The sequence below is a fragment of the Talaromyces marneffei genome, chromosome 2 (assembly GCF_009556855.1).
Source record: "Talaromyces marneffei chromosome 2, complete sequence".
NCBI lineage: Eukaryota > Fungi > Ascomycota > Eurotiomycetes > Eurotiales > Trichocomaceae > Talaromyces > Talaromyces marneffei.
This window is the reverse complement of record NC_072349.1, coordinates 3,375,665-3,392,162: the sequence shown is the minus strand read 5'-3', so window position 1 is coordinate 3,392,162 and position 16,498 is coordinate 3,375,665. Positions and strand designations below refer to the sequence as shown.

Genomic DNA, 16,498 nt, shown 5'->3' with positions numbered 1-16,498 from the left:
GTCCAGCTGCTAACCAAGGCACCTAGAACAGGTAACTAGCCCTAAGTTGCATCCCTTTGCAGCACAACATACATCTTTTCCAATCAGAATCGCAATCTCTCTAAAGCTGCACAATCATATTTCCGACACTACGTAGTCGTTATCTAAAGCCATGATTTCTCGCGAAGACGCGCCGTAACCCTGTTGCAGGGGCAAATAGGAAATAAGTGAAAAATGGACAAACGTAGAAACACTTTACTACTTCTCACAACCGCCTAGACAGGGAGACATTCCAGTCCTTTCATTTGAAATAGGAAATCAACCTTCTATACACTGGTTTTGGCTTCACACCTTTCAAAGGGCTTTGATATTATCCTTCCGACCTTGTACAGAGACCTTCTCGGATCTTTTCCTCGCAGCACCACGCTGTCGTTGTGGAGAAATCCCTGCAGGCAGAAGCTCATGGTTTATGGTCCTCCTCTCAGCTTTACCGAGTTTGATTGATCCTTTCATGGGTTAGGCCTCCCTGTCAAGTGGTGTATATCCCCATCCTCATGTAGGCTCATTAGACTTTGGCCTGATAATACGGACAATTCTCACTTTTCTACACCGGTTCTTGTCAATATTTTTGATACCTTTGATTGTTCATATTGAGGGAGGACATTTGACTACTAGTTATTTTCGTCCTGAGCATACAGTCTATCTTTACATATGTGAGCACCCGAGTCTCGCAAAAGCTTGCTTTGTGTTGTCATTCCACTGACCTTGAACAGAATAGTTGTTATACAGTATCTCTGAAGAACTACCTACTCATGCGCCATCTATAAACTGTCGTCACCCCATCACCACCACCATAATGTGGGCCACAGCAGGCCTCCTGCTCGCTCTCTTGGCCACTACAACCAGAGCATGGCCCTACGATGCAGATCTCATACACTACAATCTCAACGAGAACAAGACCGCAAACACACCTGCAGATTACTGGGGCACATGGTCAAACCACGAATACTTCCCGTCTCCTGACAACTGGCGTGTTCCGATTTATTCGTTGTTCCTTGATCGATTTGTCAACGGAGACCCGACAAATGATAATATCAATGGCACATACTATGAGCATGATCTGGATTCGACCCAGATGAGGCATGGAGGTGATGTGGTTGGATTGATTGATACCTTGGATTATCTACAGGGGATGGGGATTAAGGTGCGTTCTTAACTGCCTGCTAGGTCATTGAGGATGTGCCTTTCTGATTTCTCTTGAATAGGCTATATACCTCGCTGGAACAGCACTCATGAATCAGCCATGGGGCTTTGACGGTTACTCAGCTCTTGATACTACACTGCTGGACCAGCATTATGGCGATATCGCTACTTGGAGATCAGCCATCACGGAGATCCATAATAGGGGCATGTATGTCATTTTTGACAATACTCTCGCAACGTAAGTCAAAAATCCTATTGTCGGGAAACATGCAAATAACCTGACTGTGGATAGCATGGGCGACCTCCTCGGATTCGAAGGCTACCTCAACACAACCGCTCCATTCATCCACCAGGAACACAAAGTCCAATATAAAAGTTCCCGGCAATATGTGGACTTTCACTTCGGAAACGACTACAACACTACGTGCGAATATCCGCGATTCTACAATGAGACCGGTTACCCTGTGGATAGCTACGTGTACGACGACCTGAAGGGTTGCTATAACAGTGACTTTGATCAGTACGGCGACATAGAGGCTTTCGGCGTCTTTCCCGACTACGAGCGTGAACTGGCAAAATTTGCGTCCGTGCAGGACCGCCTTAGAGAATGGAATCCGTCAGTGAGAGAGAAACTTATTCGACATGCTTGCATTATTATTGCATCTTTAGACGTGGATGGTTTCCGGTATGATAAAGCGACACAGGCAACCGTCGACGCTCTCGGTGACATGTCTGAAGGCTGGCGTCAGTGTGCGCGAGCTCACGGAAAGGAGAATTTTTTCTTGTCCGGTGAGATCACTGGTGGAAACAATTTTGGCTCTATCTATCTTGGCCGAGGACGACAGCCGGATATGTGGCCAGATAACGTGCAGGATGCTGTTCTCATGACCAACGAGTCGTCAGATAGATACTTTATTCGTGAGAATGGCCAGCAAGCTATTGATGGAGCGGCTTTCCACTATACGGTTTATCGAACCCTAACTCGGTTTTTGGGTCTTGATGGAAATCTTGCTGCAGGTTACGATTTACCACCTGACTGGGTTACCATGTGGAATCTCATGTTGCTTTCGAATGATATGGTCAATGCGAATACGGGAAAGTTTGATCCTCGGCATTTGTATGGCACCACGAACCAGGATGTGTTTCGATGGCCTGCTATCCGGAATGGAACGGAGAAGATGCTCCTGGGTATGTTCATCACAACCCTGCATATGCCTGGTGCACCTCTCGTACTTTGGGGCGAGGAGCAGGGCTTTTATATACTCGATGCCACGGCAGACAATTACGTCTATGGTCGTCAATCCATGTCGCCGGCTACTGCATGGTGGTCCCACGGATGCTACAGGGTAAATGTCACTCAATATTACCAGTTTCCTCTAGACTCGGCATTAAATGGCTGTGAGGACATTTCGGTTACATATGACCACCGAGATCCAGCACATCCTTTACGGAATATCCTGAAGCACATGTTTCAGATGAGACAGAGATTTCCTGTTTTGAATGATGGCTATCTCTTACAATCACTGTCGAAACAAACGCATAATGTCTACCTGCCTGGTTCTAATGGAACACCAACGGAGACGGGAATGTGGTCGGTTCTGCGTGGCCGGTTTCAGGGTATTCAGGATCTCGTTAACAATCAGTCAGTTTGGTTAGTATATCAAAACGACAACACTACGATTAACTACAAATTTGATTGCAATAGTCAGAATACGAATCTGTCTCTGATTGCGCCTTTCAATGCCGATACAACTGTCAAGAACCTGTTCTACCCTTATGACGAGCAGAAACTTAAATCGAGTCCAGTCAAACTTGGCCTTGAAGGATCCACCGAGTATAATGGTTGTCTAGATAACTTGACGATGGTGCCATGGGATTTTAGAGCATATGTGCCCAAGGACAAATGGGTTGGACCGTACCCCATGATCACGGAGTTTCAGCCTGGGCATGATGCTCGTATACTGTCCAGTGTGAGGCCAGACCAGTCAGAATCTGTACCGATTCAGATTTATTTTTCGGAGCAAATGGATTGTCACTCGGTCACGAACTCCATTCTGCTGAACTCAACCACGGAATTCAAACAGATAGCTACTCTCAATACCTCAAGCGTCTCTTGTGAGAACATAAACGACGGCACAACCAACTTCATCGGGGAAATCGCGAATGCCTGGGTCTGGAAAGCAACCCTCGACAATGTCTACAACGGCATCCATCGCATCACTGTTTCCAACGCCAGCAGTATCGACGGCACTACAACCAATGCTATTGACCACTTCCTCCTTCGAGTTGGTCAGCACGATAATCCGATGATCTTCAATTCTGCAAACTATTCCACTAGTCTGCTACACAAGGATAACAATGGTACTTTATACGTACAGCATCATGCCGCCGGAGCTGATATGTGGCGGTATTCAACGAATTGGGGATCGTCGTTTTCGACTTGGTTCCCTTATACAGGTGGCAATGATACCATAACGGAGCTTGCTTGGTCGGGCACTTCTATGCAAGAATGGACTGGGAGCCATGTGCGTGTTGAGTACTTTAGCAAAGTATCTGGTAGTAGCGACTATGTCCAGGAAGGTGACAGTGACTGGAAATCTTCATTTCCGCGCAGATTCCCCCATTTATTCTGGAACGGTCCTTACAATCAATATGGGTTTGATGCTGGATTGAAGAATGAGATGATCCAAGATTTGGATGACGGTCTGTGGAAAGTTAAGTTCTTGACTGAGTGGCCTGCTCAGGGCCAGGTTAATATCTGGGGCATCAATCCCGACGGTCAACCCGATCAAGGTTGGGTGTTTGGCGATGCTGATGGGGATTCTGTTCTAGATCGTTTACCTCCTTCGTCTCTGTCTGCAGTGACTATCAATATCACGCACCCACCGCCTTCATCGTATCTTGGCTGGGAGATTAGGATCCACGATGGTACCCAGCGATTTGAATTGCTTCCTGTTGGCTCTGCAAACATTCAGATCATTATTTTCTCTCTCTTCTTAATCGTCCCCATCCTCTCCGCCTCATTTGGTATCTGGCTCTTCATGAAATCGTTCTATCGCGTTAAATTCAACCAAATTGGTGTGACTGAGAAAACCCATGTCCTGCCCCTAGCAGTACGTAGAAGGCTGAAAAAAGCAAGACTAAACGGCATCGAAGTCAAAAACCCCTTCTTGCGTCTCGCCAATCGCTCCGGCTTCCTACAAACAACATCCGCCTTTGCAGGTGCAACAAGCGGTGAGCGTCAACGAATGGTTATGATCGCAACCATGGAATACGACATTGAAGACTGGGCTATCAAGATCAAAATCGGCGGATTGGGTGTGATGGCGCAGCTAATGGGTAAGAATTTGAGTCACCAGGACCTGATATGGGTTGTTCCTTGTGTTGGAGACGTCGAATACCCCGAAGACCAACCTGCGGAGCCGATGTTCGTCACTGTTTTGGGCAACTCGTACGAAGTCAAAGTTCAGTACCATGTTTTGCGGAATATCACCTATGTCCTGCTTGATGCGCCGGTGTTTCGGCAACAGACCAAAACGGAACCCTATCCAGCACGCATGGATGATTTGGATAGTGCGATTTACTATTCGGCTTGGAATCAGTGTATTGCCGAAGCCATGAAACGTTTCCCGATCGATCTGTATCATATTAATGATTATCATGGATCGTTGGCTCCGTTATACCTTCTACCGCAGACCATACCCGCTTGTTTGTCACTACACAACGCTGAGTTCCAAGGGCTATGGCCAATGCGCACACAGAACGAGAAAGACGAAGTTTGTTCCGTGTTTAATCTCGATGTTAACGTTGCCACACGTTACGTCCAGTTCGGTGAAGTCTTCAATCTGTTACATGCAGGCGCTAGTTACCTGAGAGTCCATCAACAAGGCTTCGGCGCCGTAGGTGTCTCAAAGAAATACGGGAAACGATCTTATGCTCGTTATCCCATCTTCTGGGGTCTCAAGAAAGTCGGCAACCTGCCTAACCCTGATCCATCTGATACCGCGGATTGGGACAAGTCTGTCCCTAAAGAAAGCGATTTCACTGTTGATCAAGACTTTGAAGTTGGAAGAGTCGAACTCAAGCGACAGGCACAGGAGTGGGCGGGCCTGGATCAAAACCCAGATGCTGATTTGTTGGTCTTTGTTGGCCGTTGGTCGATGCAAAAGGGTATTGACCTTATTGCTGATGTTATGCCGTCCGTTCTTGAGGCAAGGCCGAATGTGCAGTTGATCTGTATTGGACCTGTTATTGATCTCTATGGCAAATTCGCTGCGTTGAAATTGGATCATATGATGAAGCTCTATCCTGGACGAGTGTTTTCCAGACCCCAGTTTACGGCGCTACCGTCGTACATCTTCTCCGGTGCGGAGTTTGCATTGATTCCTTCCCGAGACGAGCCGTTTGGTCTGGTGGCTGTTGAGTTTGGTCGCAAAGGTGCGTTAGGTATTGGCGCCCGTGTTGGTGGATTGGGTCAGATGCCTGGTTGGTGGTATACTGTTGAATCTACCACTACCTCTCACTTGCTTCATCAATTCAGACTCGCGATTGACGGTGCCTTGAATTCGAAGACCAAGGTCCGCGCAGAAATGCGTGCTCGATCGGCGAAGCAGCGCTTCCCAGTTGCGCAGTGGATCGAGGACCTGGAGATTCTCCAGATTACGTCTATCAGAATCCACACGAAAGAGACTATCAAGTCGAATGGACAGATTTCCACACCGATGGGGTATCGCACTCCTGGTGAATCGATCAGTACACCGTTGTACCTGCCACCATTGGGTCATCACCTTGGTACCCATACTCCTCCACTCATCGAGTCAGGAAGTATGGGATACTCAAGCTTGCGGCAAAGCAGTCTTGGTCCACAGCAGCGGAACACGATCGTTTACAGCAGGGATCCCAGCCCCGATGGAGAAGATCGACGTACTTCAAGTTTATTCCGTCAGTTGTCTCTGGGTGTACGGGCTGGACCTGGCCATACGGCTGTAATTGAGCGACGAAACAAACTTCGTAGGAAGAGTCATGTTGCTGCTTCTGAAGAAGTGACTGATAGCGAGCGCGAGGGTGATTATGAGACTGAAGATGAGAACCTGCAGTCTTATTTCACAGAAGACGAATTTACCATGGCACCCGAAAATGGCGATATGAGTCGGCGAATGGACGATGAGCACAGTCTTCCATCGCCTGCCCATACCCTCACTGCTAGTCAGGTCAACGGTCACTACTACCCTTATGTCCCAGCATCACCTGGCTTTTCAGAGGGCGATGATACCCTCGCACCACCCAGCAGACCATTCGCGGATGTTCCCAACCGCCTCAGCAACTCATCCGTGTTGTCGTTTGACTCCGTAGTCGGCGACAAGAAAAACTTCAAACTCCAAAAAGTTGACCCTTTCTTCACTGATGCTACGGGCGAATTCTACCGCATCTTTGAGAAGAAACTCGAAGACCTCAATGGGTCAAACTCTGACTCACAATTGTGCATCGAAGAATTCCTGGTCAAGAGCGAGAAGAAATGGTACGACAGGTTTCGGGCTGCTCGTTTGGGGAGAGATTGGTCACCTGTCTCATCGATTAAAGGTAAAGGGATACTCACTTCCCCGGCGAACTCAGTTTCGAATGGGGATAGCAACAGTGACATCCAAAAGGGTGGCGATGAGTTCTTCTTGGGAGAAGACTATAAACCACCCAAGGGACTCAAGAAATGGATGCAACTTCGCATTGGTGACTGGCCTATATATTCCCTCTTCCTGGGTCTAGGCCAGGTCATCGCAGCGAATTCGTATCAAGTCACTCTTCTCACAGGCCAAGTTGGTCAAACACCCGAGAAACTGTACGCAATCGCTACCACATACCTCCTCACATCTATCGCTTGGTGGTTCGTCTTCCGAAGCTTCAAGTCCGTCGTCGCCCTCTCAACGCCATGGTTCTTCTACGGCCTCGCCTTCCTGCTCATCGGTGTCGCACACTTCGAGCATGACTCCGTCAATCGTGACTGGATCCAAAACTTCGCAAGCGGTGTATATGCAACTGCCTCATCCAGTGGTTCAATCTTCTTCTCTCTTAATTTTGGCGACGAGAGTGCCGCACCTGTCAAAGACTGGGTTTTTAGGGCATGCATTATCCAAGGAACTCAACAACTATATATCGTTGCGCTGTGGTATTGGGGTTCTTCACTATCCAAACAGACGCAAGCCGGCCTCACAGCCGTACAGCCCATAGTCAACAGCTGGAAAATCACCGCTATAACCGTGCCCATTGCAGTCATGCTCTGGGCAATTGGTATCTTGCTCGCATTCGGGTTACCAGACTACTATCGCCAGACGCCCGGAAAAGTAGCGTCGTTCTACAAATCGATTTTCAGGCGCAAGATCATCATGTGGTTCTTTGTCACTGTCCTAATTCAAAATTTCTTTCTGTCTGCCCCCTACGGACGAAATTGGAGCTTTTTATGGAGTTCCAAGCACGCCTCAACATGGCAGATTGTTCTCCTTGTCGTCTTGTTCTTTGTGCTTGTATGGGGCATAATGCTAGAAATCATGTTCTTCCTCTCCAAATCCCATAGCTGGATCTTGCCCGTCTTCGCAATTGGCCTTGGAGCACCGCGATGGGCGCAGATATGGTGGGGAACATCGAACTTGGGCCAATATATCCCCTGGGCTGGAAGCTTTGTCTCCGGTGCCCTTGTGTCACGCAGTCTGTGGCTTTGGCTCGGTGTTCTTGATTCGTTGCAAGGTGTCGGGTTCGGAATGATTCTATTGCAGACTTTGACACGGTTGCACATCTGCTTCGTTCTTCTTGGAGCGCAGGTGCTGGGCTCTATTGCGACGATTGCAGCGCGTGCTGCGGCGCCGAATAAGATTGGCCCCGGCGATATTTCGCCTGATATTGGGACGGGGATCAATAGTATTTGGGTGGCATGGTTTTGGGTTGGGCTGTTTTTTCAGATTTTGATTTGGTACGTTTCTCTCATCAGTTTACTTCACTTATTGGAAAAAGGGGCTATGCTGACTTGATATTTTTCAGTGGTGGGTTCTTCATGTTCTTCCGTAAAGAGCAATTACACAAACCCTGATGTTACTTTATGTGTGAGCAGGGCATTGGTTCTGCTTTTTCTCGTTTTCAATTATCTTCTTTTAATTCATATAGATGGGTTCCCTGTTTACGCATGCGGAGCTTTTACTGTTGCGGCATATGTGACTGCGGCTTTTCATGTACGAATATTTTATGAGCGAGATGTATAGACTTCTGGTAGTTCTTTTGGGTGGTTCAATATGTTACTTTGTCCGGGTGGTTTTTGATTCCAATTTGGTCGTTCCATGTGCCTCCATACTTACTTCGAACAATAATTGCATTTATTGCTGGTTCAACTACATCATTCATTCAAACGCAATTGAAACTTATAACTTGAAACTCGTTAATATTAGAAGTAGATCATAAACAGACTCGCAAAATTATAGAGCCAGTAGGTATTAATTCTCTTGAAATTATCATATTTTGGTCGACAATCACGACACATAACTATAACCGTTTGGTAAAACTTTGAACCAATTTGTGGAATCAATTTATGCAAACACACAACGGAGAGTTGGGAATAAATGAAGCTAGACAGAGCATGCAACAAAGAAAGAAACCAAACTTTTACCACTCAAGTGGCTCCGTCTTGACATCTCCACGATTCGTCTTGGGAACCGGAGCAGCTTCAATTTTGGTGGGCCCGCGGCGATCGCGCTTGAGGTAACCGGTTCCATCCAACCAGGGAGTGTCGATGGTACGCTTAGTCTCAAAGCTGCGAATCTTGTCTTCCATCTGGAGGGTAAGACCAATGTCGTCGAGGCCATTGACCAAGCAGTGCTTGCGGAAAGCGTCGACTTCAAAGTGAGCCAATTCGTTACCTTCGGCATCGCGAATAACCTGGTTGGGGAGGTCGACTTCGACTTCTTTACCAGCACGAGCCTCAGCGGCAATCTTTTGCAAGGCTGCTTCGTCGGTGATGGGGATGGGCAACATGCCGTTTTTGAATGTGTTGTTGAAGAAGATATCGGCGAATGAAGGGGCGATGATGACCTTGATTCCAAAGTCCAACAAAGCCCAAGGTGCGTGCTCACGGGAGCTACCACAACCAAAGTTGGGGCCTGTTACAACGAGGATCTTGGAATTTCTGTACGGTTCATTGTTGAGGACAAACTCTGGAAGCTCAGCACCAGTTTCGGTGTTGAAGCGCCATTCGTAGAAGAGCGCGCTTCCAAGACCTGTTCGCTTGATTGTCTTCAAGAATTGTTTGGGGATGATAGCGTCGGTGTCGATATTGGCACGGTCCATCGGGGCAGCGATACCCTTGAGGACAGTGAATTTAGGAAGACCAGCGCTGGAGCCAGCGGCGGTAGTGTTGGCATGAGGTTCGTTATCTTCGGGAATGTCAAGGATGCGCTCAAGATCGCTCTCGGTATCCACCTCCTCAATCTCAGGCTGAATAGTGATGGGAGCAGCCGCCTTTTGGCTAGAAACTTCCGGTTGCACCAAGTCTCGTACATCGGCGAGTTTTCCAGCAATAGCAGCCGCAGCAGCCATAGTAGGCGACATCAAGTGGGTTCGGCCATGAGCACCCTGTCGTCCCTCAAAGTTACGGTTGGATGTACTGGCGCACCGTTCACGTGGGGACAGAATATCAGGGTTCATGCCCAAGCACATAGAGCAACCAGCTTCACGCCATTCGAAACCGGCATCAATGAAAATCTTGTCAAGACCTTCGGCCTCGGCATGCTTTTTGACAAGACCGGAACCGGGCACGATCATAGCGGCTTTGATATTCGACGCAATTTTGCGGCCTTCGACAACCTTGGCGGCAGATCGCAAATCCTCAATACGAGCATTGGTGCATGAGCCGATAAAGACCTTGTCGACTGGAATCTCTTTGAGTGGTGTTCCAGAAGTAAGACCCATATATTCAAGAGCACGCTTGCAGCTGAGCTTGCGCACTTCATCTTCGAAATCGTCTGGGGAAGGAACGACACCAGTGATTGGCAACACATCTTGTGGCGATGTGCCCCAGGATACAGTAGGGATGATGTCCTTTGCATCAATGAAGACTTCGGAATCGTATTTGGCACCTTCGTCAGACCGGAGGCTAGACCAGTAGTTGACAGCCTTCTTCCATTCTGCAGATCCGTATTTGGGTGCTAGAGGGCGACCCTTGAGGTATTCGAAAGTGATCTCATCGGGAGCTACCATACCAGCACGAGCGCCAGCCTCGATGGACATGTTGCAGATGGACATACGAGCCTCCATACTCAAGGCACGAATGACTGAACCACAGAATTCAATGACGCATCCAGTACCACCGGCGGTACCAATGACTCCAATGATGTGGAGGACAACGTCCTTACTGCTGACGCCAGGGTAGAGCTCGCCATCAACCTGGATACGCATGTTCTTGCTGCGCTTGGTCAGGAGTGTTTGAGTAGCGAGCACATGCTCGACTTCACTAGTACCGATACCAAAAGCCAAAGCACCAAAGGCACCGTGGGTTGAAGTGTGACTGTCACCGCAAACAACGGTTGTACCGGGGAGTGTGAATCCTTGCTCAGGTCCAATGATATGCACGATACCTTGGCGGTCGTCGTCCATGCCAAAATATGTCAAGCCGAACTTCTTCACATTTTCTTCGAGTGTCATGACTTGGAGGCGCGAGTCGGTCTCTTTAACGAAGGTCTCGGCATTTTTGAACGTTTTTCTCGAGGTGGTGGGGATGTTCTGGATGATGTTAGACCGATGCAGTCGATTCAAGGGAAAATTCTAGGAAACGTACGTGGTCAACTGTAGACAAAGTGCAATCTGGCCGACGGACTTTTCGTCCGGCATTGGTTAATCCTTCAAAGGCTTGCTAATGTAATTGTCAGTCGGACGCTCGAGTTCTTGAGGGGCGATGATCGTACTGGAGATGTGACTTCGTGAACCAAATGACGGTCTATAATAGAGTTATATTAGTAAAAAGACACTGATGATGAACAATGAGATAGAATGTGCATACCAATATATATAAGGATTGTGCCATCATCCTGCTCGTTCACAATATGGTCCTCAAAGACCTTGTCATACAAGGTCTTGGGTCTTCTGTCTGCACCAGGCATTGTTGGTAAAATGATATCTTAACACAACAAAAATCAATCAAAGACAATAAATGTATAAGACTGAATATCCAGTCTATAGAAGAAAATATGAGACAAGTATGAAGAAGAAGTTGCAGATGAACACGACAACATGCAGAGCGCAGACAATGCCTTTTCTAACCGCCCTACCAGAGGGGCTCGCGCCGGTGTCGGGCTGGTAAGCTGAATGAGGGAAGCGGCGATTGGCCGAGGGGACTGAGAATCTCTGCGAGTTTATCAAATTGTGGATCCCGATATCGGGGACGGAGGTCGAGGGCCGACAGAGATCATGTGACCTGACAGCAAAACAATCCAATGATCGGCAACAACGCAGGCACCATTGGCCGTTCAGCTTGCTATATATAAGGTCGTATTGGCGATGGTGCTACATGCTCACTGGCTGCCTTGTTTGAACTGAGTCATGCAGGCTAGTAGGGATCAAGTAAATGAATCCTTGACGATACTGGTAGTCCGATGCTGTGCGTAGGCTCGAGATTCACCCGTATAATAAATATCTTACATGCAAAACATTCAAGCATCAACCTTTCCAACGGATAAACGGTCGACATATTCGCCTCCTTGTAGAGTCAGACTGTGACATCAAGGTTCATTCGCCGCCTCAAATCAATGGTCTAAATCACGTGACTTTCCGAGCCCTCGGCGGGGCAATATGGCAAGAATATCCCCACGTTTTCTTTTTTTTGGCCCAAACTTGTCTGAACGCCTTACCATCTGGAGGATCTGACATTTTCTCGTTGGGGATTATCAGATCTGAACACGTGATTTACATTCATTTATAGAGAACTTTAGTTGTGCTAAAACTCAACATGCAATTGAAGGACTTGACATCCATTGAGCTGCCGCCTGCGGTACATACTTTTTTACCCTTCCCGTCGTTACCTTTCAGATCAAGCTAACAAGTGATACATAGGCGGACATGCATGTCCACCTTCGGCAAGATGCCATGATGGAACTATGCACTCCCCTAGTAGAAAAAGGAGGCTGTGACACAGTCTTTGTCATGCCCAATCTTACTCCCAAAATAGGCAGTGTCTCACAAGCAATTGAGTATCATGAAAAGCTGCAAAGACTTGCTCCCAATGTCAAGTTTCTCATGTCTTTATACTTGCATAATGGGTTGACTGAAGAGGAGATTGAGAAGGCTGCCAAGTCAGGGGTTGTTTATGGTGTAAGTATCTCCCTCCAGCTACATGGTTATTATTCAACTAAGCTGTTTTTAGGTCAAGTTCTACCCTGCCGGTGTAAGTCCCCGCAGATCGGGTTGAGATGAACCATATTCATGTTAAATCAAAAGGTGACAACAAATTCCCAAGAAGGCGTCCTCGACATTGAACAGCTATACCCTGTGTTCGCCGCCATGGAGAAACACGACCTCGTTCTCAACTTACACGGCGAAATGATCAGCACCCCAGCCAGCGCTGTTGGAAAGCAAACAGAGCCCGTCGTCACTGTACTCAACGCCGAGCCTCTTTTTATCCCCCAACTTGCTAAACTACATGCTGCGTTTCCAAAGTTGAGAATCGTTTTGGAGCATGTTAGTACTAAGCAGGGTTTGGATGCTGTTCGTGCTTGTGGGCCTAATGTGAGTATTTCATATTTTCTATATTGCGAAAGAGGCATGTGCTTACTATTTTATAGGTTGCCGGAACTATAACAGGTATTACCCTCTGCCAAACATGACCATATCGAGTCTAATGGAGATACAGCACACCATCTGCATATCACAATCGATGACGCCGTCAGTGACGTGTTCAACTTCTGCAAGCCTGTTGCAAAGGTATTTTTCAAGCATCGTCTTTCTGTATTGGATTTAGATTCGCTCACTATATATAGACACCTGAGGATCGTCTTGCTTTAGTCAAGGCCGTTGTCGATGGATCCGGAAAGTTCTTCTTCGGTTCGTACTTTCAACTGTTTTTTCCCTTTAGAATACACAGACTTACACTTTTTCCAGGAAGCGACTCAGCACCTCACCCAATCCAATCCAAAAAAGGCGCCGGAGCAACTGCAGCCGGTTGCTTCACTCAGCCATATGTATCCCAGATCGTCATAGAAGCCCTTGAGGTGGCCACCGAACAAGGATGGATCAATGAAAATGAGCTCACATTAGAAGCTATTGAGGGTTTCTTGTCGGGCTTTGGCCGCAAATTTTATAAGTTGCCTGCTGCAAACTCTACAAAGAAGATTCGTTTGGAGAAGAAGGGAGAGAAGATTCCAGATATTGTCAGATCGGCGGATGGTGCTGTTGAGATAGTTCCTTGGGGAAGAGGAAGGGAGGTTAGGTCATTGACATGGGTTTAAGCATAGAAAGGCTTTGATCGCCTGGGTTAAAAATCAAATTAATCATAGAATCAGTGGCTTTGGCTTTCGATACAGAAATCATTGTCTCAAATAGTGAAATAAAGTTCTCACACTCTCTATCTGGGTTTGAAGAGTTGAAGCCCAAGGCTGATATTTCCATACCACTAGCAAATGAATAATGAATAAGACTAAAAGTTTTAACAATGTTATGACCATCTTTATAGAAAATCTCAAAGGCTCTGTGCTTGTTTGTCTTTCGCAATCAACAAAGAATTTCAATGCTGTATATGTGAATATGTAGAAGAATGTGTGAGTTGACTTTCGTAAATATGAATGGACTGTGGAACGGGCTTTGGCAAAGAATCATTCTCACATATGCTAGCTGGGTAATTAGACAAAATCCGCTGGACTGAGATCCTATGCATCTTCTTTATCAACTATCAAGTGCTTCTAGCCACTTCCTCCCGGCAATTTATAAATAGGTTGTTTTTTTGGCTTATAGCGAAGGCGACATAATTCAGTGAGATTCTCATCAAATCAATGACAGAGCTTTACCACCTCGTTCCCAAACATATTCCAACAGCACCGGAAACTAAAACGATCTGAAAGATAAGAATGGCCACAGTAAATTTCCAGACAGATGCCCTTACTCGCCTATGCGACAAGAACCGACTAGAACTTCTCAATACAATAGACAATCTACGTCTCCATGGCATGCAGCATCTTATATCCATGCCGCGGATTATCGTATGCGGTGGCCAATCCTCCGGTAAGAGCTCAATTCTAGAAGCTATCTCCGGCATCCCATTTCCGATTAAGGGCGGTGGACCATGTACTCGTTTCCCCATTGAGGTTGTTCTTTGCAATACATCACAGACTGGGGTTCATGTCTCAATTGTGCCGGATGAATCTCGGAGTAAGGCAGAGATACTCTCGTTAAGGGACTTTTCCGAAACACTAGAGGGTTTTGATGAAATTCCTGCAGTTGTTAAAGAAGCTGGAATTGTCATGCAAAAGTCAACGTCTCGAAGGCAAGAAAATGCTTACTTCAAAGATGTATTGAGGATTCAGATCGCCGGTCCAGATCAGCCTCATCTTATCATCATCGATTTACCTGGATTACCTCGGTCATTTTCAGATCAGCAAGTTACTAAAGATGCTCAACTGGTACATGATATTGTTAAATCCTACATTGCCAAGCCAGAAACTATCATTCTTGCTGTCATTTCCGCAGAGGACAGCTATACCAACCAGCCTATTCTGAACATGGTCCGCGGTGTTGATCAGAATGGTTCTCGAACGTTAGGCATTATCACGAAGCCTGACACCCTCATCCGTGGCTCCCAGAGGGAAGCAAGTTACGTTTCTCTCGTGCAAGATTAATACATCAAGTTACATCTGGGGTGGCATGTCTTGAAGAATACGGATGCTGCTCAAGGAGAATCATCATTGGAGGAGCCCAGCGTCAGCATAGCACAATTCTTCTCCAATAGTGTTTGGCGGGAACTTTCAAGCTCGTCTTTTGGCATTCAAAGGCTTCAAGATAGACTTGCCAGAGTCTTGAAGCAACACCTCATGGAACAGTTATCTGGTCTAACAGTCGAACTTGAAAGCAGAAGCCAATCATGCCGCGATCAATTAACGAAGCTTGGTGCTCCTCGACCAACAGTAGACCAACAACGACAACATCTACTACATATTAGTCACCATTTTCATCTCCTCGCTCAAGCTGCCATGGACGGCTCCTACAAGGATCAATTCTTCGAAGATACAAAATCTCCAGACGGCTTAAAAAGGCGCCTGCGAGCCATCATTCAGACGCAAAGCGACCATTTCGCCAATGACATGGCAGGAAGAGGCCATCGTTTCGAAATTTATCAACAAGGCTTCAACAGAGCGGCTGTGCCGCAGGGCATTATTCCATTCACAAAAGAGGATATGACTGAGCATATCAGACATTTGATGTTGCAGACTAGAGGGAAAGAGTTATCTTCATCAACGAATTCCATGGTTGTGGCGGACCTATTTCGGGAGAATTCAGCTCCTTGGGGGGATTTGGCTCATGATTACATTGCATCGATTTGGAAAGCTGTTGAGGGGTTTGTTCATCAAGCAATTACTCAAATTGCTGGCCCCACGACTGCCCAGGTTATCTTTTCAGAAGTCTTACAGCCTGCTTTGAATATCTTGAGAGACGATCTGAGATCTAAAACTGAGGAGCTGTTGATGCCGTACAAATTCAAGCACCCCATTACGTATCATCGAGACTTTCTGGCAACAGTTCAAAGACACCACGAGCATTGCCAGGTCAGTGATATTGCGAGGATCCTCAGTGGGTACTTCGATGACCTTAATAATGCCATGGTTCAGGCAAGACAGGACATTACTTCACTTGCGAGGGGGTTGATACCTCCTACCGATACTGATACTGAACTCGCATGCGCGGATGCATATGATTGTATGATGATTTATTACAAGGTCAATTACCTCATTTCCATATTTCTAGGAGTTTGAATATTCTAGCTGACTCAAATATTTTCATTAAAGATTGCAATGAATCATTTCATGGACAATATGGCAATCTACGCGGTAGAAGTAAAAGTGTCCACTCATCTTGAACAGATGTTCTTACCAGCGAGTGTGATATCCATGACACCCGATTGTATCAAAAGACTTGCTGGGGAGTCCGAAGAAACAAAAATCCTCCGAGAACAGTTGGTTAAGCAGCTATGCATTTTGGTCAGTGGGCTTGAAACCTGCAAACGGTTTGCGCATGGGTCTCTTTCTCAACAGGCCAGGGGTATGTGCTTCTCATTCAAGTGGTTCGTTTTTCTCGCTACTTGACT

General features: G+C 46.8%; 5 protein-coding genes across 5 annotated transcripts; 4 read left to right on the top strand and 1 right to left on the bottom strand.

Annotated features, from left to right (window-relative positions):
- Positions 1–835: 835 nt before the first annotated feature.
- EYB26_003578 (uncharacterized protein) lies at positions 836–8,257 on the top strand (the record flags this gene model as incomplete). Its single annotated transcript, XM_054262878.1, has 4 exons — positions 836–1,183; positions 1,245–1,420; positions 1,475–8,140; positions 8,209–8,257. 4 exons carry the CDS (start codon positions 836–838, stop codon positions 8,255–8,257), a joined length of 7,239 nt encoding a protein of 2,412 aa, XP_054118853.1.
- Positions 8,258–8,823: 566 nt separating this feature from the next.
- Positions 8,824–11,312, bottom strand: EYB26_003577 (uncharacterized protein; the record flags this gene model as incomplete). Its single annotated transcript, XM_054262877.1, has 4 exons — positions 8,824–10,935; positions 10,991–11,065; positions 11,118–11,149; positions 11,213–11,312. 4 exons carry the CDS (start codon positions 11,310–11,312, stop codon positions 8,824–8,826), a joined length of 2,319 nt encoding a protein of 772 aa, XP_054118852.1.
- An 845-nt stretch (positions 11,313–12,157) lies between these two features.
- EYB26_003576 (uncharacterized protein) lies at positions 12,158–13,652 on the top strand (the record flags this gene model as incomplete). The annotated part of the gene is made up of 8 exons (XM_054262876.1): positions 12,158–12,199; positions 12,262–12,519; positions 12,572–12,592; positions 12,646–12,933; positions 12,990–13,008; positions 13,058–13,128; positions 13,185–13,248; positions 13,306–13,652. The coding sequence occupies 8 exons, from the start codon at positions 12,158–12,160 to the stop codon at positions 13,650–13,652; spliced, it is 1,110 nt and encodes a 369-aa protein (XP_054118851.1).
- Positions 13,653–14,267: 615 nt separating this feature from the next.
- On the top strand, positions 14,268–15,035 carry EYB26_003575 (uncharacterized protein; the record flags this gene model as incomplete). Its single annotated transcript, XM_054262875.1, has 1 exon — positions 14,268–15,035. One exon carries the CDS (start codon positions 14,268–14,270, stop codon positions 15,033–15,035), a length of 768 nt encoding a protein of 255 aa, XP_054118850.1.
- A 192-nt stretch (positions 15,036–15,227) lies between these two features.
- EYB26_003574 (uncharacterized protein) lies at positions 15,228–16,166 on the top strand (the record flags this gene model as incomplete). Its single annotated transcript, XM_054262874.1, has 1 exon — positions 15,228–16,166. The coding sequence occupies one exon, from the start codon at positions 15,228–15,230 to the stop codon at positions 16,164–16,166; it is 939 nt and encodes a 312-aa protein (XP_054118849.1).
- Between the last annotated feature and the right edge of the window lie 332 nt (positions 16,167–16,498).